The 24,324-nt window shown below is 43.9% G+C and overlaps 1 protein-coding gene across 1 annotated transcript in view; it reads right to left on the bottom strand.

Annotated features, from left to right (window-relative positions):
* Positions 1-23,965, bottom strand: part of ARG2 (arginase 2) — a 57,238-nt gene extending 33,273 nt beyond the window's left edge. Inside the window, exons 1-2 of the mRNA XM_085627148.1 lie at positions 23,556-23,965; positions 20,885-20,957 (exon numbers count right to left, since the gene is read on the bottom strand). Coding sequence (XP_085483274.1) covers positions 20,885-20,957; positions 23,556-23,672 — 190 coding nt within the window. The 5' untranslated portion in view covers positions 23,673-23,965. The remainder of the gene's footprint in view (positions 1-20,884; positions 20,958-23,555) is intronic.
* Positions 23,966-24,324: the final 359 nt, after the last annotated feature.

Consider the following 24,324-nt stretch of genomic DNA (forward strand, 5'->3'; position numbering starts at 1 on the left):
GTGCAGGCAACTATAACTCACGCGACCGCAATCCTCTGCTGATGCTAATACTGTATTTAGACACTTATTTGCCCATGTCTTCTTCCATACCTTTTTAGCTATACATATATTACAAATATTTTTTTTTCATAAAGACACATATGTCATCAGCAGAAGATTGCGGTCGCGTGAGTTATAGTTGCCTGCACTAACTATAACGGGGGAATTTCATTGGTTTTTTATCAGTAAAATTTCCGCTAACTATAACATGTGTGAAACCTATGGTTTTTTCAGTGAATTTGCAAGGTTTTTTAAATGCTAATTCCTAACTATAACGTGTGTGAAACCTATGGTTTTTTCAGTGAATTTGTACGGTTTTTTAAATGCTAAGTTACTTTACGCCGTTCGTGGCGTGCACGCCCACTTAACGCAGTTTGTTCCGTGCGCGCACGGTGCGCTTCGCGCACCGTGCGCGCACAGTGAGCACGCGGTGCGCTTCGCGCACCGCGCGCCCACTTTACGCAGTTAGTGCCGTACACGCAAGGTGGGCACGCACCGTGCGCACATGGAGGACATATTATGCGCTTCCTTGTGATAGGTAATCTGTTAAATTTTATTTGTAAGTGATGACAATAATATGCCATGCACAGAAAGTGTTTTTTTTTTTTAATTAAAATTTTTAGCGTAAGCGCACCGTACGCGTACGGTAAGCGTAATCGGCGAAATTTTCAAAAAATAAAAATTTACCGTTTTTGGCCTTGGGGGATCTTTGAGGACTCAACTAACATGGCTATGTGCATGGGCGCTGTCTAAACAGCCCCTTTATATGTTTTTTGCCTTTGTTTACAGCCCCCCCCTCAGAGTGCGAGAGAGAAAATGGCGGCCGCCGCTTCCTGGTTTCGACCGATTCGAATGTTTACTTAGATGTAACAGCCAATCAGAATCGCGCTCGCGCACGCCACCGTACGCGTATGGTAAGCTTACGGTAAGCGTACCGTAAGCTGGCTCAGATATATATATTGATTTAAAGGCTATTTTCTCAGAATCTACTGAACAGATTTACACCAAACCTACAAAAGGCACTTCCTTGACCTGAGGACTACCTTTCGGCCGTAGCCCTGTCTAAAGGTCCTATGGAAAAATGCATGGGAAAAACGCGTTTTGGGACCCCCCTTTTATCTCAGCCCCCGCTTGACGAATCCCCCCGAGACTTTCAGGGTAGGAGCGGAGCGTAGCGCCCCACCTATTTTGAGAAATTCGCGAGGATTCGTCGACCGGCGCCAAAGTTATTCAAAATAGAATGTTGCGGATTTCCTATGGAAACAGGGTCCTAACTATAACTACCTACTGGCGACCGCCAGTAGGTAATATATATATATATATATATATATATATATATATATTGAAAGAAATATATATATATATCAAAAATTATTTATATATATATATATCACTTAAAAAACCATAGGTTTCACACATGTTATAGTTAGGTGGACATTTCACTCGTAAAAAACCAATGAAATTCCACCGTTATAGTTAGTTCAGATAACTATAACTCGCGCGCCCGCAATCCAGTGCTCATGACGTCACATATTTCATCACTCATGACATGGTCAGTGGCATCACTCATGACATCACTGATGACTTCATCCTTGTGATAGAGTGGCGGTCGCGCGAGTTATAGTTATCTGAACTAACTATAACGGTGGAATTTCATTGTTTTTTTTACGAGTGAAATGTCCACCTAACTATAACATGTGTGAAACCTATGGTTTTTTAAGTGAATTTGCAAGGTTTTTTAAATGCTAATTCCCAACTATAACGTGTGTGAAACCTATGGTTTAAGTGAATTTGTACGGTTTTTTTAAATGCAAATTTTTTTTTTTTATGGTTTTTCACCGTGAGCGCACCCTGCGATTTAAAAAAAAAAAATGTTTTTTCTGCCTTCGGGGTCCTTTAGGGACCCACTGACAAAGGCTAGGGGGTCAGGAACTCTCTACCCTGCCCCCTTTTCACGTTCGCCACCTCTCTTTTTCACTGTCGCGCCCACAACAAACAAAATGGCGGCCGACACTTCCTGATTTCGACCGATTCGAATGTTGACTGACATGTAACCACCAATCAGAATTACGCTTTCGCACGTTAGGGTGCGCGCACGGTGCGCGGCTATAGATATGTATGTGCTTTTAAATGCAATTTTCTCAGGAACTACTGAACAGATTGACTCCATATATGCAAAAGGCACTTTCCTGACCTGAGGACTACCTCTCTGCCAAATTTCAAGTAATTCTGTTCAGCTGTTCGGGCTGTACCTTCGACTAAAGGTCCTATGGGAAAATGCATGGGGAAAACGCGTTTTGGGACCCCCCTTTTTTCTCGGCCCCCGCTTCACGAATCACCCCGAGACTTTCAGGGTAGGAGCTGAACGGAGCGCCCCATTAGTTTTGAAAATTTTGCGAGGATTCATCAACCGGCGCCAAAGTTATTCAAAATAGAATTTTCAGATTTCCTATGGAAACACGGTCCTAACTATAACTATCTACTGGCGACCGCTAGTAGATTATATATATATATATATATATATATATTGAAAGAAATATAAATATATATATTGTAAACTTGGCCCAAGGGCATTAGAGTGCTTTATATGAACAACAGATTACATTACACAGGTTAAGATTTTGATTTCTTTTGAGGTGCGGAGATTAAGTGATTTGCCCAGAATCACAGGATGCTGAGCCGACACTGGGACTCGAACGTGGCTCACCCAGTTCTAAATTCTGCAGCTCTAGGCGAAGACATTTTCAGTCTGAGCAAGTGAAGAACATCAAGATACAGCCATTAAATGACATACAAACCCCACCCAGTGCCAAGCTGGCCTCAGAGATTGAGGTGGGACATACTGTGAATAAATCTGAGACAGCAACTGAGATCATTAAAGCTTTCTGGGCCTGATTAAGAACTGGTCGGTTAATTTCGACCTGTGTGTACCCCCTATTTATGCATGGGTTGGAATTACGCGTTTTAAGGTAATTAACACATCCGATACTGGCTGCAGTAAATAACTCAACCTTCGTTACATTTTGGCATGTCCAACCTGCCTAAATTTAACGCAAGAAAGGTGTACGGTATTTACTGTATCAAGTGGATTTGAGTGTGTTACACACCAAAATCTGTCTGTTATTACCCAATAACTTGTAATATACTTATATGAATGAAATGAAGCACCTATTTAGTGGTAGTTTTTTTTTAACTTAAAAACACTATGCTCCAAACTTCAAAAATCACTAGCACCAACCACAGACATTAACAGAATGTAGGGTTTAGAAGAATATGCAGTTCTGTAAAAGCAGCTCTGGGTGGTGTGCCAGCGTCCAGCTCTTAATGAGGTCATTGTGTGCAAACCTGTTAATGGTCAAATATTTTCCCTATTTTGACCTAACCTACTATACCATATAAACCTATGTCAAAAAATATTTTAAAACGATTACTGTATCAATGCATTCAACACTAGACCTGCCTACATGCCTTTGCCATACCGCTACAGCTGCCTTCACTGCACTATTTCACTGTGTATTGCCTTCTCATGTAAGGACTTCCTGTTTGCAGGGTTTAAGAGCAGGGGAACCTTGGATTTAAGATTCTGCAGGTGTTACATTCGGTCACTGATTTAGATACCAGGTTGTGGCATCGACTAGCCGCTTTGAGACGTGATCTGGATCTTCTGGCGGTCCTGTGGCGGATGTGCGCACAATGGTCCAGCGGGTGCTTTGAACCTGACCGTGGCTGTTCAAGCCCATGTTCCATGCATCTTTTGAAAGCCTTGATGTAGTAGTTTTCCGACTCAGACAGGAGCCACTCTTGTTGTGTACGCAGGGCAGTGGAAAGTAGGACATGCATAACACCCCTGCCTACTGCACCCCGGCTGATGCAAGAGGCTCAGGTTACATGCAAGAGGCCGAGGCGTCATGGACCAGAACCTGTCTGTCTGGAACCAGGGCTCTTTCTCCTCGCAGGGAGTCTATTCTAGGCCGTTACCGACATCCATCACCGTGCTGCATACTTCCGTGCATACCTGAATGTAACGCTGTGTCGCACAAAATGTTATCCCTTAAAGCATGAAACAAAACACTCGGCCCAGTCTTTAAAAAGATGTTTATAGCAAGGCCAGGTTGTTTACTGAAACAAGAACAGACTGTTAGGTTGCATCATACAAAGTCCTTCTCATCACAGGGTATTTTCACACCCCTGCAGCTGGGGTTGCACAATCCCTGGTTTGGGGTTAAATTGGGAAATGTCTGACTTGTTGATGTATTCTCAAATAATTACACGTGTACTCCTGAAAAACAGTGACAGTCATAACTTGCGAGCAGTAAATATTTGCACAAGATATGAGCAGGGTGAATTTCCACATACACCACAGTTCTGTTTTTTGTTTATTCACGTTTCCAGTCTTGGAAAAGTACTCAGGCCTGGCCTTGCTCCTTGTTGCTCTCTCCTCCTCCCACTTGCTCTCTCCCTCATGTGCTGATTTTTGTTCCATAACACGCGCTCATTGTTTCTCTCTCCTCCCCCCATCCTATTTATTGCTTGCTCCTTTTTGGCTTTTTTCCTAATTGCTTTATTTATTTCCCCCCCTCCTCTGTATGCTACTGCTCCCACCCGCCCCCTTTCCATTGCGTTCCTTCCACCTGGTCCTTTGTTCCTCTCCCACCACACCTTGCAGTCATTAAAATAAATATCTATCTATCTATCTAGATAGATTTTTTCTTTATCAGACGGCCTGACAGCTGCTGTTTATTGCCGGACACGTCACTCTGTTTTTAGAAATAGAAAAAACGCTTTTTGACAGGTACATCTTTAAAATGTTACTCCTCAAACTGGTGCCTGCCTTCTTGGATCAGTTCATAAAAAGTATAAAGAAAATGGTGCCCACACCTTTCAGTGGACTCCCACCTGCGTGATGATACATGCACGCATACAGCATCACATATGTGCTCATCTACTAAATGACAAGCGCGACCTATGCCTGTTTTTTCAGATTTTTTTGCTGATGCTGCACAGCATTGACCAAAAGAGTTTTACTTTTTACTGATGCTGCCCAGCATCAGCAAAAAACAACTGGCAAAGCCAATAGACCACGAAGGCGACCCCTATTAACTTTACAAATACACTTTGGACAAGGGCAATTCCCTCAGTTCTAATTTCATGAATTGGGATTGGGAATTTTTGTGCAGAGTGAAAATGTTGCACATCTAAGCTAAATGTAGGTGCACTAAATTGTCTGTGAATTGGACCAATTATAGCTATGTGCTCATTTGTGAACTGAACCCATTGTAGCTATATGCTCATCATTCTTGGATTTTAATATTTAACACACAGAGGCTCACACTTAAATTACCATTCATTATTGTTTGATGCTTTTTCCCTTAGCACTTCATAATTTAATGCTGTAAGTCATAAAATTGCTTAAAAATATACAATTGGTCAACCTGGATAAACATAGATCTAAAGTTTGTTTTTAGAAAGCAGTGAGGCAAGTAGAATAATGAGAAGTCTCAAGGAGAAGAACCCAGAAACTATCAATGAGCAGAAATTAAATTTGAGCACAAAGTGGGTGCGGTCAAAAGAGATGCACCTTAAAAAAAGCAGGGAAAAACGATTGGCAAGAGAAGATGTGTGCCAGGAGATACAAACCTGGAGGAAACATTAATATATTTGAAAACAAATTTCAGAAAGCAAAGCTACACAGAACATGGAGAGAAGCTAAATTAAGTGAGGTGTAAGTCTAATATCAAAACAGCTGGCCCAACCCATTAAGTGATGAATGCATTTGCTCATGGGGCCCGGCTGCAGACAGGGACATTATTAGAAACAGATTTATTTTCATTATGCCATTGGTGGGAGATTGGGAGGGTAAGGCGGTGTATGGTGGGAAAAATAGGTGAAATGGTGACAAGAAATATAGAAAATAGGCAAATGATAGACATATAGAAGTTGGACAGAAAGGAGATGCTCAGAGCCTAGAAACATACCCTCCTGTAGCGTTGGGGGGTGGTGAAGCGGCAATGAAGAAAAACATGAACAAGACAAAATGATAAACAATCATGTCTAAAGCAAAGAGAATGCCTAACAGAGCAACAAGTGAATGAATAAAGTCGGTGTGTATCTGCCTCAAAACCACTGTACTTACATCAGTCTGATCACTAAACCATAGCCTGAGACTACAGGTTGGTTAGACACAATGAGTGATTCACAAAATAAGATAGATTTCTTTTTGTGTGAACCAGACTCATTGTGTCTACCCAACCCATAGTGTCAGCATGTGGTTAAGTGATGCCATAGTTAAGTATGAGCTTGCTGTATGTATATGTATTAAAACTAGAAAATTACAACTATCCTCCCTGTCGCATAACAGCTTGCGGATTGTCCACTGGAAAACAAACCTCTGGGTTTCTGTTAGGCAGGTCAGTGCATCTGCATTGCATTTTTTCCAGGTTTCTAGAAATTTGGGGTGATCCCTTCCCCTTTTGCACTCTGCAGACACACTTACTCCAACTTCTCTGGTGCACATTTACAAGTGTTTGCAGGGTGGAAGATTACCAGCAGAACCCTTGTGAATTCGACTTTTTGGGGTTTTTCAAAGATTACAGATACCACACATGTAGCACAAGTTATTAGAATCCTGTGCAAATTCCATTTTCATGAGCATTTTCACATACAAAAACTGTTATTGCTATCATGGCTTCACAGAATGAGTGATGTTTTTACAGAGCAATACGCGTTCAGCAACACCACCACTGTGCATACATAGTAGAGCTATTTAGCTCATGCACAAAAATCCATTTGTGACAAGAGGTATGTCTGCTACTGCATTCCTTTGATGCAAATGTTATCGGTGTACCACTCTTGCTGTGGACGTGTGGGCAGTCTTTCTAGCTGAGTTGGGTAAAACCTTTGGCTTTGAGGATCTCTTCCCTCCCATGTTGTGACCCAAACCTTTCCTACTTTAATATTGTAGTCTTCTGACGGAAAATGTGGTTTCTCTAAGCGTGTGCCACAGGCAAGGGCCAGTAACAAAGGAAAGGGTATTTACTTGGTAAAACTTCTTTAATGCTGTTGCACCCATTGAGGGCAGAATGTTTTACATTAAACAAGACAAAACATTGAAACGATGGCGCAGAAGGGTAAATGCCAGTCAATAATCGTCATTGTCAACTGCCACGCTGTCTTTAATGGAGCTCCACCAATGAACTGTTCTAGAGTAGAGTTACAGACTGCTGCCAATGCTTATACGAGGCGTTCACGACTTTCTACAAGAGTTCTGGGAATGCACTGGGGTTTGTGGCCTATGATGGCACAGAGGACAGTGGATATCTGGTGTAACTGGATGTAGAAGGGCTATAACACTATTAGAAAATTTTATCAATTGGAAGTAAAATGTTCTGAATTAAATAGAGCAGAGAGAATCATTAGAATGTTTGAACAGAATGCCTATATCAGCCACCATTTTCTGTCAGACACACCATTGTCTTCATTCGAGCTTTGAACAGTCCAATGTTCTAATATAGCCTCAGAGCCCGACTTAGCTAAGGGGAGGGAGGAAGACCGAACCGGCAGGCCGCCATCTTTATGGTTAGCGGTCTAGTGGTTGGATGACAGGCTATTTAGGCCGCATGCTGACACGAACGCCGCTGGCGCGTCAAAGGTGCGCCTAAGGCAAGCCCGTCTGCGCTCGTCTGTGCTCGGACCGGGCACAGGGCCAGTCCCCCTGGCCCTTTTCCCGTTGACAGATTGAGCTACTCCAAAGATGAGCTATCCAGGCTGAATCCTGGGAAGGGGACACGTGGATGTACCCCTATCTCGCTAAAGGCTGATGTCAAAGACATGGTAAGCACTTGCCCTAGCTGCCGGCTTTATCTTCCCCATGTTTTAGACCTATCAGCCATAGGCCCAGTTGTCAGATCAGCCAAAAAGGCTAATACAGCTGATGCAGGATCTTTAAAATGTATTCTTTTAAATGCCAGATCACTAACCAAACATAGCGCAGAATGCGCGCTTCTACTTGAGGAACTAGATACAAAATTGGCTTTTGTCATGGAGTTCTGGACAGATAGTGCCTCAGGACCTGATCTAGTGAAGGCTACCCCTCCGGGTTTCAACTGTTATACTCTCGATAGGCCTCATAAAAAAAGGGGAGGGGGAGGGGTTGGCAGTTATTTACCACGATTCACTAATACCTACTTTCCATACTGCCTCCAACTCCTCCTGTGAGGCCTTAGCTTTCAGCTTTCATTCGGTGCATTACAGGACCTTCAAAGGGATATTGCTCTACCGTCCTCCCGGCCCTAAAAAGGGGTTTTGGACTCAGTTGGCTCCCTACTGGAGGAAGGGCTTTGCCTAGACTCCTATACGACGCTGGGAGATTTTAACTTCTATCTAGAGGCCCCCCCCCATGACCCAGATACTGCTCGATTGGAGCAAATTATGGTGGCGGGGGATCTCAAGCAATTGGTGAAGGCCCCTACACATGAAAAAGGCCACACCTTGGATGGTATTTTTTCTAATAATAGTGATCTGGTCTGTACCTCAGTTCTACCTCTCTCCTGGTCCGACTATTATGCCATCCAATTTGAACTGAGCAGACACGGGGGACATCCGGCCTGTTCTATGTTAACCCAGGAGATTGCATTCAGGGCCTGGGGAAGTGTGGATATCAAGAAACTTGGAGATACCCTGAGGCACTCAATGCGCCCTCTCCCCTCGGAAGTGGATGAGGCCACGTTAGCCTATACTCAATGGCTAGGTACAACATGCAACATTTTCGCCCCTGTTAGAAAGTGGATCCCCAAACGGGCTCAACCTTCAGCACCCTGGTACTCTGAGGAACTCCGCGCCCAAAAATTGGCCTGTAAGCAACTGGAACGAGCATGGCATAAAAAGTACAAAGAGACGGACAAGGAAAAATACAAACTCAGTATATCACCCTGTCAGAAGCCAAAAAAAAGTTCTTCACCACACAAATAGCACTGGCCAAATCAAACTCGAAGGAACTGTTTAAAACCATCAAAACACTTGCCACCCCGAATGTCCCTAAGAGTCAGAATAACTCTGAACTCTGTGACGACTTAGCCAATTTTTCCAACAAAAAGTAGAAATCATTTTTTCCTCGTTCTCACAAGTAGACAATAAGGCACACGCTCGCCCATATTTGGATAGTCCAGATTGCCCCCTGCCCCCCACTGGTGATAGCACAATTTAAATCCCTTGAGACACCAGAAACTATTAAACTCTTGAACTCTATTCGTTCTGGAGCCCCCACCGATCCCTGTCCAGTACGGATTCTAAAGGAAATTCCTGAAATCATTGGAACAGCACTTACACCCTTGCTGAATGCTATTCTCGGGTCTGGCATATTCCCTAAATCCAGGAAAAAGGCCTCTGTTCTCCCACTATTGAAAAAACAGACCCTGGATCCAAAAGATCCTAACAGCTAAAGGCCCATCTCACGGCTCCCATTCCCGGCCAAAATATTGGAAAAAGCCATGAATACCCAACTGAGCGCGTTTTTGCAGCACAACTCTCTTGACACTTCCCAATATGAGTTTAGAGCAGAGCATAACAAGGAGTCCGCTCTACTTAAATCCACGGAGGAAATCAGAGAGGCCTTGGATGAGGGTGGCAATGCCGTGCTGATTTTGCTAGACCTGTCAGCGGCATTCAACACGGTCCACCACGCAGTGTTGATGCACCGTTTGTCAGATATAGGAGTAGAAGGGACAGCATGGAAACTGTTGCAGTCTTTTTTTAATCGACAGATCACAAACTGTGGATCTGGATGGTAACAGTTCCAAACCTTTCTCCCTTCCATGCGGGGTGCCACAGGGCTCGTGTCTAAGCCAGACGCTTTTCAATATCTATGTGGCCCCCCTGGCTGGTGTCATTAGATCATTTGGCTTCCAACTCACCTCTTACGCTAATGACACTCAATAAGTACTATCACTGATGGAAGGGAAGGAAATGGAAACCGGGGCACGTTTCCATGACTGTATGGGGGCCATTTTGCACTGGATGGCCTCTAATTGCCTAAAACTGAACTCCACCAAGACCGAGGTCATAAAGTTCGGCAACAATCCACGTGTGTGGACACCGGACTGGTGGCCAGAAGATCTTGGTGTATGCTCCACCCCCACAAGGAAAGCAAAAAACCTGGGGGTACTGCTGGACAATAAGCTCACCATCAGTGACCAATTAAGCGTGCTGACCTCAGCTTGCTTTCTAGTCCTGAGGATTATAAGGAAAATTAAGTTCTTCCTGTCCGAAAATAGCCTCAAGACAGTAATTACGGCTCTTATAATGTCGCGTCTGGATTACTGCAATGGCCTTTACCTCAACGATCAAAAGCAGCACATTAATCGGCTCCAACTAGCCCAAAATGCAGCGCCAAGAGTGCTGTCAGGTACTCTTAAATTTGTTTCCGTGAGAAAGGAGCTAAGGCAACTTCACTGGCTCCCGGTGAAACAAAGAGTTTGCTTCAAGGCACTCTGCACCGTGTTTGAGGCCATTAAAGGAGCAGGACCCGACTTCCTTAGGCGTAAATTCCTCTGGTATGTCCCGGGGAGAACGCTACGCTCCTCAGGAGCCAAATACGTTCAAGTCTCCCCATTTAAAAGAGTCAACTGGGAAGGGAGGAGTTTCATTAACTGTGCCTCCAGAGCTTGGAACGAGCTTCCCCTCCATCTCAGGAGTGCCCCGGATCTCCTCTCCTTTAGGAAAGGGTTAAAGACCTGGCTCTTTGCGCAGTATTATACTTTCTATTCCCCCAGCAACCAGTGCTAGTGCCAGGACACCCCAGGGTAATCGTACGCTCTATAAATGCAACTAACATTAGCGGGCTCTACCGTCCATTAAAAGCACCCTTCAGTGTTAAAGACTCGAGCCGAAGGCCGTATGGCCAGTAGAGCCCACTACAAAGGGCTCTAAGGCTATTAGAACATTCCACCCCTAGAGGGAAGAATGTTCTAATTTGTAAAACAAAGGCCTCATGGAGCCCGAGGGAGTTAAAATCCCCTCGGGTCCGTGAGGCATTTGTTCACAGCAACAGCTGTGAACAAAAATTGGAATGCTGATGCTCCGGGCTTCTATCAGCCATTAGAATTCCGGAGCACTCCATTGTCTTCAATGGAGCGCTCAACATTCCAGTGTTCTAATTAAGCGTTTCCTCTTCTCATGGTGTTAACAGTAGCAGATTGCATGCCATGTTGTTCATTGCCCACCCTGTAATTATATATCCAACCCAAAAGCAAGTGCATTAATGAGTGGAAGGGGAACGGACAGCTGGTTCTGCCCTAAGGCAATAAAGACATTGCCTCCAATCAACCTATTCTTACCCGACAAGAGTAAACAAACATGCCTGGACCTAAAATACGATACAAAACAGCAGTAAGTGACTTCATTTTAAGCATTTTGCTTGGCTGCCGCCAATCTCAATGGTCCCTAAAGCGTGCTAGTCCCTCTCAATTAGTTTGTTAAGTTGTTTTCAGGCTGCATAAAAGTCTGACGTTGGTTTGCCGTCGTCTTTTGGAAATGCTAATACTTCTGCAACATGATTTGGACACACATTATTTAGACAGGGGTCCACTGCCGTTGTCTCTTTCACACAGATAATTATCATTAGATCATTCACGAATAAGCAAGACACAACATTAGCGAACTCCCTGTTTAACTGGGATCTTTTTGTCCATTCCCTTTCCTACCCTAGACAAATCCGTGCGTGTGCAACATCTTAATAGAAGTTAGGAGGTATTTTTCCACCCATGCCAAATCCAATCCCTCACAAAGAGGGTTGCCGTCAATATGCTAAAAAAAGTCGCCTTGATTAATAAAGAGCAACAACAGACAGGCACCCTTTACAAAAGACACATCACCTTTCAATATTACACGATGAAGGCGGAGGGGCTGCGACAGTGGGCTGGATATAATCTTATTCGCTTTTTTCACTTGTTCACTGAATTGCAACTACAACATTAGGGCATCTAATATAGAAATGGACCAGTAATTTGCTGGGATGTGTTTGTTAACCTTTTTGCGAATGGCAAGTATCTCAGCCCACAGCCACATGTCTGCGAAAGCTGCCCCCTTCAGGGTCTTGTTTATCAGTCTCAAACTCTGGGGATTCCAGGTAGTTTTGTTCAGAGACATATAAAACCGACAAAATCTTATCCAATTATTGGGCATTTCTAGCTCCAAGCTTTACAACAGCCCTCATGCTGCATTAGGTACATTAGTCAAAGGGTAAGCTGGGGTCGGGATTCTAGGGCCTAATTTCAATGTAAGTGTACCTAAATATTGCATAGTTGTAGTTTGATAGGTCTCCTTAAATACAGAATCTGATTGTTGCCTGCATCCTTCCAGTGCGACATCAGGGTACTTTATTAACTGTCACAAATAAAAGAGGGGGGGCCAAGGAGCTATTCAAGGTCCAGTGTCCATGCTCCCAAAGTCTACATTCAATTTCACAAAGGGACACTGTTCCTATAGCAGGATGCAAAAATGTCACCCATGCTCAAGGGTGCAAATAGTCACCCGTGCAACAAGAAAAAAAGGGGTGAAGAAGTAAAAAAGAAGAAGAAAAGGAACAAAAGACATCCTAGGTAAAAGTGACCCAATAGTGAAGTGGAACAACCATTGGTGTTTCCTCTGCTGCCCTCACACACCCCAAGAGGTGTCATGCTTCATCATCGGGCAGTTGCTCCTCGTGGGGCCGGCGCTGCAATTCCCCACGGGTCCCCCGAAGGGTCTCTTTGTCGGAGATCTTTTAAAGAACTGCCGGATGGTGCATGTGGGTGTGTGGGGTATGGGTCTAAAAAAGGGTAAAAAAGGGTGCGTGCAAGGTGATATGAAAATATATTAAATAAAGGGTAAACTTGAATCGAATGTATAAATCTGCCAGTGGAGGTTCCTTCACGAGACAGCGGGGTTTTCATCAGGAGCATTGTTTCATCATGCAGCTGTAGCCACATTTTAGGTATACAGGTTACTGCCCTGCCTTGTTTGATCTTAAGGGTTTAGTAATAACTTTTTTCACGTGCACTTCATTTTAGTTCTGGTCCTGAAGAAGCGCCAACGACCCTTATGGCGACACAGGCGCGAAACATGTTGACCTATGACCTTTTGACACCTGGGCATAGTGTGCCTCTTGGACAAGATTTTATGTAGCAGTTGATCTGCAAAGGGTATACAATTTATACATTCGATTCAAGTTTACCCTTTATTTAATATATTTTCATATCACCTTGCACGCACCCTTTTTTACCCTTTTTTAGACCCATACCCCACACACCCACATGCACCATCCGGCAGTTCTTTAAAAGATCTCCGACAAAGAGACCCTTCGGGGGACCCGTGGGGAATTGCAGCGCCAGCCCTACGAGGAGCAACTGCCCGATGATGAAGCATGACACCTCTTGGGGTGTGTGAGGGCAACAGAGGAAACACCAATGGTTGTTCCACTTCACTATTGGGTCACTTTTACCTAGGATGTCTTTTGTTCCTTTTCTTCTTCTTTTTTACTTCTTCACCCCTTTTTTTCTTGTTGCACGGGTGACTATTTGCACCCTTGAGCATGGGTGATATTTTTGCATCCTGCTATAGGAACAGTGTCCCTTTGTGAAATTGAATGTATACTTTATTAACTGCCCATCATTTGTGAGTTAGCACTCCATGTCAACCTATGTCCTGCTACTTTCTCACTTCATCATTCGTCAGATTGAAGATGAACTCTTTCTTTTGCTCCTCCAACCTCTGGTCGGTCTCTCTCCCCATGCCCCAGTTCTCATCTTCGCCCTCGCCTACCTGTCCATACTATTGATTTTGACAATTATAGATGCTTTTAAAACTGTGCCTGCATTACAAAGCCAATAGAGGCTGCCAGCCATGTTGGATGTGCATTTATTATACTTCCAATATGGCTCCACTGTTGCTTGACGCGAGGCAGTGGCCATGGTGCAGGTGTATTTTTATACTTCCAAATTCGCTGCCACATTCCATGATGAAATGTTTTGACCATCTTGGATTTTATTTCTACACTTCTACGAGGACCGCCATGTTGTGCAATGTAACATCGCATGCCTTGGTCGCCAACTTGGAAGTATAAAACATTCCAAAATGCCTCAACATTATTTTCCACACCTTCGATGTGGCCATACTGCGTCTACGCCCAATGTGACAGCTATCTTCAAAGTATAAAAAATATACTTCCAAGATGGACGGCTGTCTCTATTGGCTTTTCTTGTATCTGCACAATTAAACAAACACTAGCAAAGCCAACAGCATCATACACAAACAGTGGCAAAGTGAGAGCGAATGGATTTTACAATACTTGTTTTTGCGTGTGCTGATACTCTTTTCCTTTAATGTGACTCTTTATTTCCCTAACAAAAATCAAAGCTTTCCAGAGACTCATGATGAATGCTCCTAGTTTCACAGCATTTTTTTTTTAAATTTCTGTCTTTATTCACAATTCTTTTTCTGTCAGCCATTGGTACCAGCTATGTATATTTTATGGCAAGGCCCGGAGGCCAATATTATGCATATCACCTTTATTGCGCTTCAAACACAGCAGCAACAAACATTACAATTTAGAACACACAAAGCTCTAGAATGCAGAACATGCATATATTGCCAGAACAGTCAGCCATTTTCCTCTTTTGTTGCTGCTCAAGCACAAGATAACTACATTCTTAATTCTTTGATGTTGAATGAAATATATTTTAGGTAAATGTAAGATTTTTTAATAGAAAGTGATAAGAATAGCATATAAGATATCAATCTATTAAGTATATGGTAATATGAAGTTTTAAAAATATGCAATTAAATTTGTGGGATTTAAAAATTATTTTTGAGTATTTAATGATTATGAGGAAGGAATCTGATGAAATGATAGAGCGTTATGGGGCATAGCGTGATTTAAGATGTGAAGAGACGCTAGTAAATAGATTGAGAAAGGCATTACCGTTGGTGCTTATTGTTTGAAGTTGTGCGTGGATTCCAAGCGTATGTGAGGCTGGAGAGCGCGAGGCATTGAGACGCATGTGGACGTCTTAATCATCTAGCACGAGACGCTGCGCTCGAGCGCATCAGTTTCATCTCGCGCGTCAAGCGCCAGGGGATAATGAATGGAATTTTGGCAGAATAAGAGCCCAGTACTTACATGACGTGGCCATTTTATGAGTTTGGGGAAAAGTGTCTGTGTTGTAATTGATTTAGGGCAGACATGTTTTGGGAATAAACGAAGTCTGAGTCAGAACGCAAGTCAGTTTCTGTCAGACTTCTGTCAGTAGTTCATGAGGAGGTCGATTTTAGGAACTGTTAGAAGATTGGTTGTTTTGAAGTGTTAAATAAGGCTTATTTTTTTGACAATTTAAAATTGTGATTCTTGATTAGAGAAATGTGTTAAGTGAGATAAAAATATTGTTTTTATTGTGAGGTTATTTAGTAAGTAGTGAAGTGTCATTTTACTTTAAATTGACAAAATGGAGAGCTCAGAGGCTGGTTTCGAGGAAAGAATGAAGAGTTACATGGAAAAGATGTTTGGAGAGATGACAGCCTCTTTGGATAAGAAAATAGACAGTTGTGTAGAAAAGTCTATTTTAAGAAAGGATTTGAGGCAAAGGTCAGGAGAAGAAGAAAACTTCTGGACCACGTAAGAGGTAGAGATGGTCGCAGGAGTGTCTGGTCAGGGAAAGAAAAAGGCCCAGAAAACAAAACATGTGGAAACGATTAAGAAAGGTATTGAACGTAAAGTTCAAAAAGAAGGCGCTATAAAGGCGAAAGGCAGCGCAATAAAGGCGCATAAAGGAAAGCACGCAGTGGCGGCTTGTGATTCTAGCTCCATGAGTGGGGATGTGGAGTTGACTTGTAGTTCAAGTATAGAGGATTCAGGTGTGGAGGAGGTTCCTCCAAAGAAGAAAAAGGGCTTGAGAAAGAGATTAAATTGGAAATTGGTGATTTTGTTGATCCCCAGGGAGAGGAGATGTTCGATCCTCTCCTAATACAAGATCCCCTTTCACCACAGTGGACTCCTGTGGAACATGTGGCAAAGTACGTAAGGTACTGGATTCGGAGAGAGATTCCGACAGATGTAAGAACCAGACTGAGGTCTGAATGTCCAAGACCGACTCTGGACAGTAAAGTAGCCTATACTCCTGAGTTGGATCAGAAGATATGACATTCATTAACAAGACTGGGAGGGACCCGAGAAGGGGTCTTGACAAAGGGCTAAAAGGTTGCCAGGACAGACTTTTAGATCTGCTGGGGCCTCTTGCGAAAATTTCTGATATGTGCGAGGAGGCACATTCTAACAATACTGGCATAGATGTGGCAGTGGATTCAAAGGGCGATTTGCCTTTTAGGTAATTCTAATGCTGCGCTTTGTATTGAGAGAAGAAAAAGTATTCTTTTCAAGATTGATCCAAAGTTGGCGGAACTAGCGAGTAAAGAGCTAGGAAAACTTAGCGAAGGGATGATTTTGTAAAGGATATGGCCAAATATGTTGGTACGTTCAATTCACTTCAGAAGACGCAAAAGGATATTTGCAGAGTTTTTGGTGGGGCCGGGCGAATGCGGGCCGGTTCCCCGGCCGGGGACAAGGTGTGTCCAGAGGAACCTTCGGAAGAGGTTACAGACCCTATGGAACCAGTTTTGGATCAAGCTACAACTATTCAAGGTCGGAGCAGGGAAGTTTTTTCCTGCAAAGGCAGAGGGGCAGATCGAGAGGCATGCGATCTGAGAGGCGAACAAGGGGTGCCTCAGGTAAGATGTTCACTAGACCCTATTTCTATCCAGTTAAAATTGGGGGGCAGACTAGCCCAGTTTGTTACGAGATGGAGAGCAATAACTCAAGATCTGTGGGTTTTGGAAACTGTGTTAGGTTACAGAATAGATTTTTTTACAAACTCCGATGCACGAGAGGGCTCCCAATATATTGAGATTTTCAAAGGAAATGGAAGAACTTGTGACGAAGGAGGTAGATGCTTTGGAGGCAAAAGGGGCGATAGAAGCAGCACAGATTGTGCAGGGGTGTTTTATAAGTAATTTGTTTTTAGTGGAGAAGAAAGAAAAGGGAATGAGACCAGTAATATATCTGAGGAGTTAAACGATTGGGTCTGTTACAATCACTTCAAGATGGAAGGTATTCACACGTTGCGGGATCTCTTAAGGAAAGGGGATTGGTTGACCAGGTTGGATTTGAAAGATGCTTACCTGACAATTCCAATGTGCGAGGAGCAAAGGGATACTCTGCTGTTCAGGTAGAAAGGAAAACTTTGGAGATTCAAGAGTCTCCCATTTGGGTTGACATCCGCCCTGTGGTGCTTTACGAAAATAATGAGACCAGTAGCGGCTTGGTTGAGGTCCAGAGGGATTCATTTGATTGTCTATCTGGAAGATAAATTGATAATGGCAGAGGAAAGGTCTTTAGCGATGGAGCCAACAGAGTTGGCTGTGAGGGTTCTGGAGGATCTAGGATTTGTGGTGAACAAGGAGAAATCGTGTGTGGATACGATGCAAGTGATGCAATTTTTAGGTTTTCAGATTCAGACCTTGGAGTGTGTGTTGAAGTTACCTATGGAAAAGGTGAGGAAAATCAGGGCGGAGGTGAAGAGAGTGAAGAATGCAGAATGGAGTACGTTGAGACAGTTAGCGCGGTTGCTGGGTCTGCTATCTGCGTCGATTCAAGCGATCTTTCCAGCTCCCCCTCATTACAGAGATTTGCAGAGGTTGAAAGCTTATTGCTTGAGGAAAGGGGCAAAATACTCTTAGAAGGTGAGGTTGAATCAGGAGACAGTAGAAGAACTGAATTGGTGGTTGATGAGTCTGGATGCTTGGAATGGGAAGGCAATTTTTGGAGAAGTTCCAGAAACAGAGATAGAATCGGATGCGAGTTTGCACGGATGGGGAGCACGGTGTGGCATGGTGTCGACAGGGGGAGAATGGTCAGAAGAGGAGAGAGCCATGCACATAAATTGTTTGGAACTCCTGGCAGAATCTTTTGCAATAAAGAGTTTTATGAAGGATCAGGTGAAATGCTGTGTCCTTTTGAAGATGGACAACTTGTCAGCAGTGAGGTTTGTGAACAAGCTGGGAGGTCCGAGATCGAAGGGCTTGGCAGATTTGGCGAAGGACTTTTTGAGGTTTTGTTTAGAGAAAGAGATTATTGTCCAGGCTCAGTATATTCCAGGGTTGAGCAACGTAGAAGCCGATTGGTATTCGCGATATCTCAAGGATGTGAGCAATTGGAGGCTGGACAGGGAAGTTTTCATGAAATTACAGCAGAGGTGGGGTCCTCTGCAGGTAGATTTGTCTGCAAACAGGCTGAATTGTCAGCTAAAGGATTTTTACAGCTGGAGACCAGATCCGGATGCAAAGGGAATAGATGCCTTTCTTCAGGATTGGAGGATAGAGAGGAATTATGCTTTTCCTCCGTTCTCAATGACCCAAAGGGTATTGACGAAAGTCAGAAGGAATAAGGCAGAGTTAGTATTGATAACGCCTTTTTGGAGAACACAGGTGTGGTTCCCAGATGTGATGAGTCTTTTGAGGGAGGATCCGGTGTTGCTGCCGGATTTAAGAGCGATAATTCTGGATGTGCAGGGAAATGTTCATGAGTTGGTGGTTTCAGGTCGGTTAAGGTTGGCATCATGGTTGATTTCAGGAGAGTTTGGCAAGTGCATGGCCTATCAGAGGAGGCTGCGGAACTTATCGCAGAGTCATGGTCCAAGGGGACCACAAAGGCATATAGGTTTACAATACTATAAATTTAAGCAGGTCAACTATTTCAGCAGGGCATGTGTTGGTGGATGGTTTGCCAGTGGGGTAGAATACCTTGGTTAGAAGATTGGTTAAAAGTGTTCGAGTGGGTTTGCCTCCTTGTGCTAGGTATGGAGTTCTTTGGGATGTTACGGTAGTTCTGAAGGAAGTAGACAGTTGGAGTGCTAATACATCCTTAGATCTTAAGTTTTTGTCTTGGAAGTTGGCGATGCTTCTCTGTTTAGTTTCGTTTAGAAGGGTTTCGGATATTAGGGCTCTAGAGATAGATTCTAGGTTTTATCAGCCGGAAGGTGTGTGTTTTGAGTTAAGGAAGAGGACCAAGACTATGTCTAGGACAATTTTTTACCCTCTTTTGGAGGGGTATGATCGTTTGTGTGTGGTAGGTTGTCTTAGAAAGTATGAGAGGAGGACCGTAAGTTTGAGACAGGGTAATTGTTCTCAACTTTTGATTTCTTATAAGAAACCCTTTAAAGCAGTTTCTTCACCTACTTTGGCAAGGTGGGTTAAAGGAGTTATGTCTAAGGCAGGTGTGGATGTGAGTGTTTTTGGAGCACATTCGGTTAGGGGAGCAATGGCTAGCAAGTCTCTTATGAGGGGTTTTAGCTTGAGTGGGATCATGAAAACAGCTGATTAGTCAAATAATTCGACATTTAAAAAATTATATTTTAAACCTGTGGAAAATTTGTTGGATGGATTATTGATGAACTTTGAACATGCATAATATTGGGCTCCGGGCCTTGCCATAAAATGCAGATTTTCCACAGTTTTAATGTGTAGAAAATCATGATTTTATTAAAGGCACGGAGGCTAATATTATCCCTCTTCTGTTCCCTCCCAGTTTATTAATTATCTCTTTGTTACACAGGTGAAAGAAGATGGTTGGCCGTCTGTCGTCTGCATCAAATTTGGAAGCGTGGAATTCAAGTTAAGAAGAAGGACAATTGTTGTTTCTGGACTTTGTAATTTTTTGGAACACCTAAAGAGGAAAATGGCTGACTGTTCTCTCAATATATGCATGTTCTGTGTTCCAGAGCTTTGTGTGTTTTAAATTCTAATGTTTGTTGCTACTGTGTTTGAGGAGCAATAAAGGTGATATGCATAATATTAGCCTCCATGCCTTTAACAAAATAATGATTTTCTACCCATTAAAACTGTGGAAAATCTGCATCTTCTTCTCTCTTATTCATGTGTAAAGATCTGTAACTTGGGACTCTGGGACCCTTAATCATCTCTCAGTTTTGAAATGACATATCACACCAGAAGCATCACTCTGGGTGTCAATCATTAGCCCCTAAGACTTTTGCAAGATGGGCTTTTCCTCCAACCTGTGCTCGCCATAACCCAAGCACAAGCAGAATATGAGGGTGAACGTGCGCGTCCCCAGATCTTTCATGCCCGTCCCCAGCTGGGGTCAGGATGACGTCTCATTTTTCAACCACATCACGAAACGGAAACGCCCGGTGACGCTGTAAGTTTCCTGTTCTCTGCACGAGCCTCTTGGTGTACTGAGGTCTATTACTCACTGTGGCGCCCCTGGCAACAGTGAATCACTTCCCGTGCGCTCCTGCGAGAGAAAGAAAGGGCGCGCGCGCTCGTCCGGCCTGGTTTGCCGCACGTGGTGACTAAGCAGCAGCTATGAATAGCAGGCTGCTCTCACACAACGGCTGGATTAAGTGTACTCTTCGCATCACCGCCTTGTGAAAAGCAAAACAGGCGCAGAGCTGCCTGGTCTGGAAATGTACTCGGAAGCAGGGAAACATGTTTATCGCGTCCTGGAAAAACACGGTCAGGGATGTGTACATCTGTTCACCACTGACGATAAAAGAGCCATCTATTTAGACTTTAGAGGGGGTTCATGGCAGATTTGATTAAAACACTGTAAAAAGTAAAAATGATCTGATCTGTGAACAAAGAAGTCCCCACTCGAAATATGCGTTATACACTACAGTGACAATGTCTGAAATGCAACAATTTAAAACAACTATAAGATTTTCATTTTCGATTCTAAATGATATTATCAATTTCCCAAAGACATTGTTACATATATACACCTTAAGTGCCGATGTTTTCCGCTTACCCAGACTGGACAACCTTTCCACCAGGCCTGCACTTCTAATAGCAGCTGGTCCGTGCTCCACGCCCCTTCGTTTCTGCAACAACAGGCAAGGGCTGCTTTACATCATCGAATGCACATAAAACGGGATTTAAAATAGTTTCACGTATGACTGGCAAGGAATGAGTGCATTTTATTTGATATGTTTGAGTAAAAGCGGCCCGAGGCATCTACACAGTTCCTCAAACTCTACATGGGTGGAATTGAAGCCAGCCAAAAAGCACAAACTGATGCAAAGATGTTGAAAGAACCAGATAAAAAGTAACCTGCTTTTAGATACATATGATTTCAGGCTCGCATAAAATCGGGCATATGGGTGGACAGACAAACAGGTACTACATAAGAGATGTACAGCATGATATATGTGGGAAAAGGCATACAATACAGATGCTAATATGTAAATGGCACTAAAAATTCAGGTGTAGTTATCTGGATATATGTACGGATAACAAGACAGAGATACAAGAATCAGTAACTTTACAGACCTCAAGATAGATACGGGCCAAGAGCCCACAGTACAAATAGGTGGCGACCCAGGCTAAGTGATAGTTTGCTACAACCCAGTTTTCTAGCAGTAATAACTCATTTGCTACTCATAGGGGCAATCCTATGCGCCTCCCAGCCTCTAAGCTGCTACCCAGGCAATGGTCCAGATTCGGCTACTGACATGGCTTTGGCTGACATTCAGAAGGCCAAATATACACGCCACAGAAACAGAAGCAATGGCAGGCAGGTAAAGTGGGAAAGAGACAGACGATCCCTTTTACAAAAAAAAGACTGATACATTAGATACAAGCGGATTGACACATAGACCAAGACTGATATAAATGGAGTAAGAAACAGTAAGACCTAAACAAACAGAAAAGTACATGTTCTGAATATAAAAATAAATACAAAAAGAACAGCGAGGTAGCTAGATACACATTTATTTTCACAAAAAAATAGCTACGAGGGCAGATTGTGACTTTGAAAATGTCTGTCACTGTACTTGTCAGTCTAAAGAGTAGTCTACTTGTACACCCATATTGTTATGTATTGCTCTACACATCCATCATTGTGTGTAACTGTTTGTCCTGCTCATTGTCTATAGTTTATTAATCTGTCATTAATCTGCGTGTATGGACTTCTGTCAATATGTCTGCGCTGATGTACAAAACAGATTAAAAAGAAATCTTGTTGCATGTCGGTCTCTCCACCATGGCCGATCCATCCATGTTTGCGCTCCTTCTAGCTGGCCAGCAATCAGGTCATCGTTATTGTTGCGTCTTTATCTCCCTCCCATCTGCTGGCACAGCTCCAACTACTCTATCCACCTACCTGTCCTTCCAACTACCTTTTAAACATCTGTATGTCTACTTACTTTTTTGTCAAGTTACAATCGAACTGCCTGTCTTTCTTCATATTGGTCTAGCCACCTCCAATCTGTCAAATCTGTCCATTTGCCGGTCTATCTATAGATTTGTGTGACCGCCTGCCCGCCTATCCATTTACCTACCCACCTACTAGTCGACCCAAGTATCACTACCCAGCAATTGGTCTATCCACCTACCTGTCTATCTACCCAGCAATTGGTTTATCCACCTACCTGTCCGCCTGTCCATCTACCCAGCAATTGGTTTATCCACCTACCTGTCCGCCTATCCATCTACTCAGCAATTGGTTTATCCACCTACCTGTCCATCTATCCATCTACCCAGCAATTGTCTATCCACCTACCTGTACGTTTAAGTTCCTGCCTATCCACCTATTTTTCCATCCACCCACTCATCGTTCCACTCAGCTGCCATTACATCTACCACCTCTCCATGTACCTGTTCATTAACACATCTATCGATTTGTCTCTACGGCCATTCTACAAACATGTTTCACCCACCCCTTCAAGCGCTTGTCTTTATAGCTACCTGCCAAGTGGCTTCCCATCTAACAAACCTCAATATCAAACTGTTCTGCTGAATTCCCTGCAATCCATCTTTGTAAGTCTCTGACTGTGTCCATGCCTTTAGATTTACCTGTCGCTACACCTATTGAACATCCTGTCTATCTCCATACCACCTGACTGCGCGTCTACCTATCCGCCTACATGTATACACCTATCATGATCTTTTCATCTACCTGTAAGTCCACACTTACCTGGCTGCGTATCTCCCTGTTTATTGTTTAGTTAATAAAAACAACCAAAAAGAGAATAAAACACCGCAGTAAATATTCACCTGTCCACCCCTTATGCCTGTAGTAATCTATGTATCCGCTTTTCTTTCTGCACAGATAGTGTCTAACTTCTCACCGATCTATCTAGTCTACTCTAGCCACCTACCCGCATGGTCGTCACTCCACCTACCCACTTTTCTATCCACCTGATTGTAGGCCCATCTACCCAAAGGCCCATCCCATTGTGCGGCAGTTAATCCATATGTATATGTATATGAATCTAGCTGCTTGTATGTTGATTTATCTGTCGGCCAGTCCATCTGCCCACCTACCTGCCTAACAATGTATTCACTTCTATAGACGTATACTTGCTGCAAGCCTGCCTATGTGTTTAGCCTCATGTGTCGGTCCAAATGTGTTTCCAGCTACCTCCGTGTCTGTCTGCCCGCCCGACACCTGCATACCCGCTGGCACAAACAAAACTCACCTGCCCTCCTGAGAAAGGCGCCCCTATGATGGCCACCGAGTGCGCGCATTTGTTCTGCAGGGTCACTGCCCGGTACTGCTTCTTCAGCAGCCGCACGAAGTTGCTCCTCAGTGACATGGCGCGCTCCTATGGGGGATGTCTGGGATCAAGTGTCTGGTGCTCGCTCCCGTCTAAATGGACGCTCGCACCTGTCTCAATGGACGCTCGCACCTGTCTCAATGGCTCGCGCTCTCCTAATGGGCTCGTGCAGACTCGGCTTCTCACTGCAGCGGGGAGATGCTGCGGTGCTTTTCTGTCTTCGCCTTCGCCCCGCCCCGTGCGCGTGTCACTGACAGCTCCACGCTTTGGACCAGCGACGTCACGGGCGCAGGCTCCAGTGTCCGCGAGGCAGATGGTCGCTCCTCCGCCACTCCCCCCTGCGTGTCAGAATGCGCCCTCCTCTCTCTTCCGACCTCGACATCCACCAATGACGACCCAGCATACCGGAGGTGTGCCAGCGTGGGAAGAGATCAACTTCAAGGGGGAAAAGGCCCTCGAGGTAACAGGGGCGGGACTACCAAAACTTCGAGGGCGGAGGACAAGCACGGGCACGCTCAGTCTTCGACAACTGTGCCTGGGACCGCTTCTTTTTCCAGGCGGCAGAGACCAGACTAGACGGCACGGGCGGGATAATCAAACTTGAACTTGAACTAGCCGGCTCCGGCCGCCCATTTAACAGCACGTAGAGAAGCGAGGCAAACTGTTTAGCAGGCAAAACACTAAAGTGCCC

This window comes from Triturus cristatus, chromosome 9 (assembly GCF_964204655.1).
Source record: "Triturus cristatus chromosome 9, aTriCri1.1, whole genome shotgun sequence".
In the NCBI taxonomy this organism is placed as follows: Eukaryota; Metazoa; Chordata; class Amphibia; order Caudata; family Salamandridae; genus Triturus; species Triturus cristatus.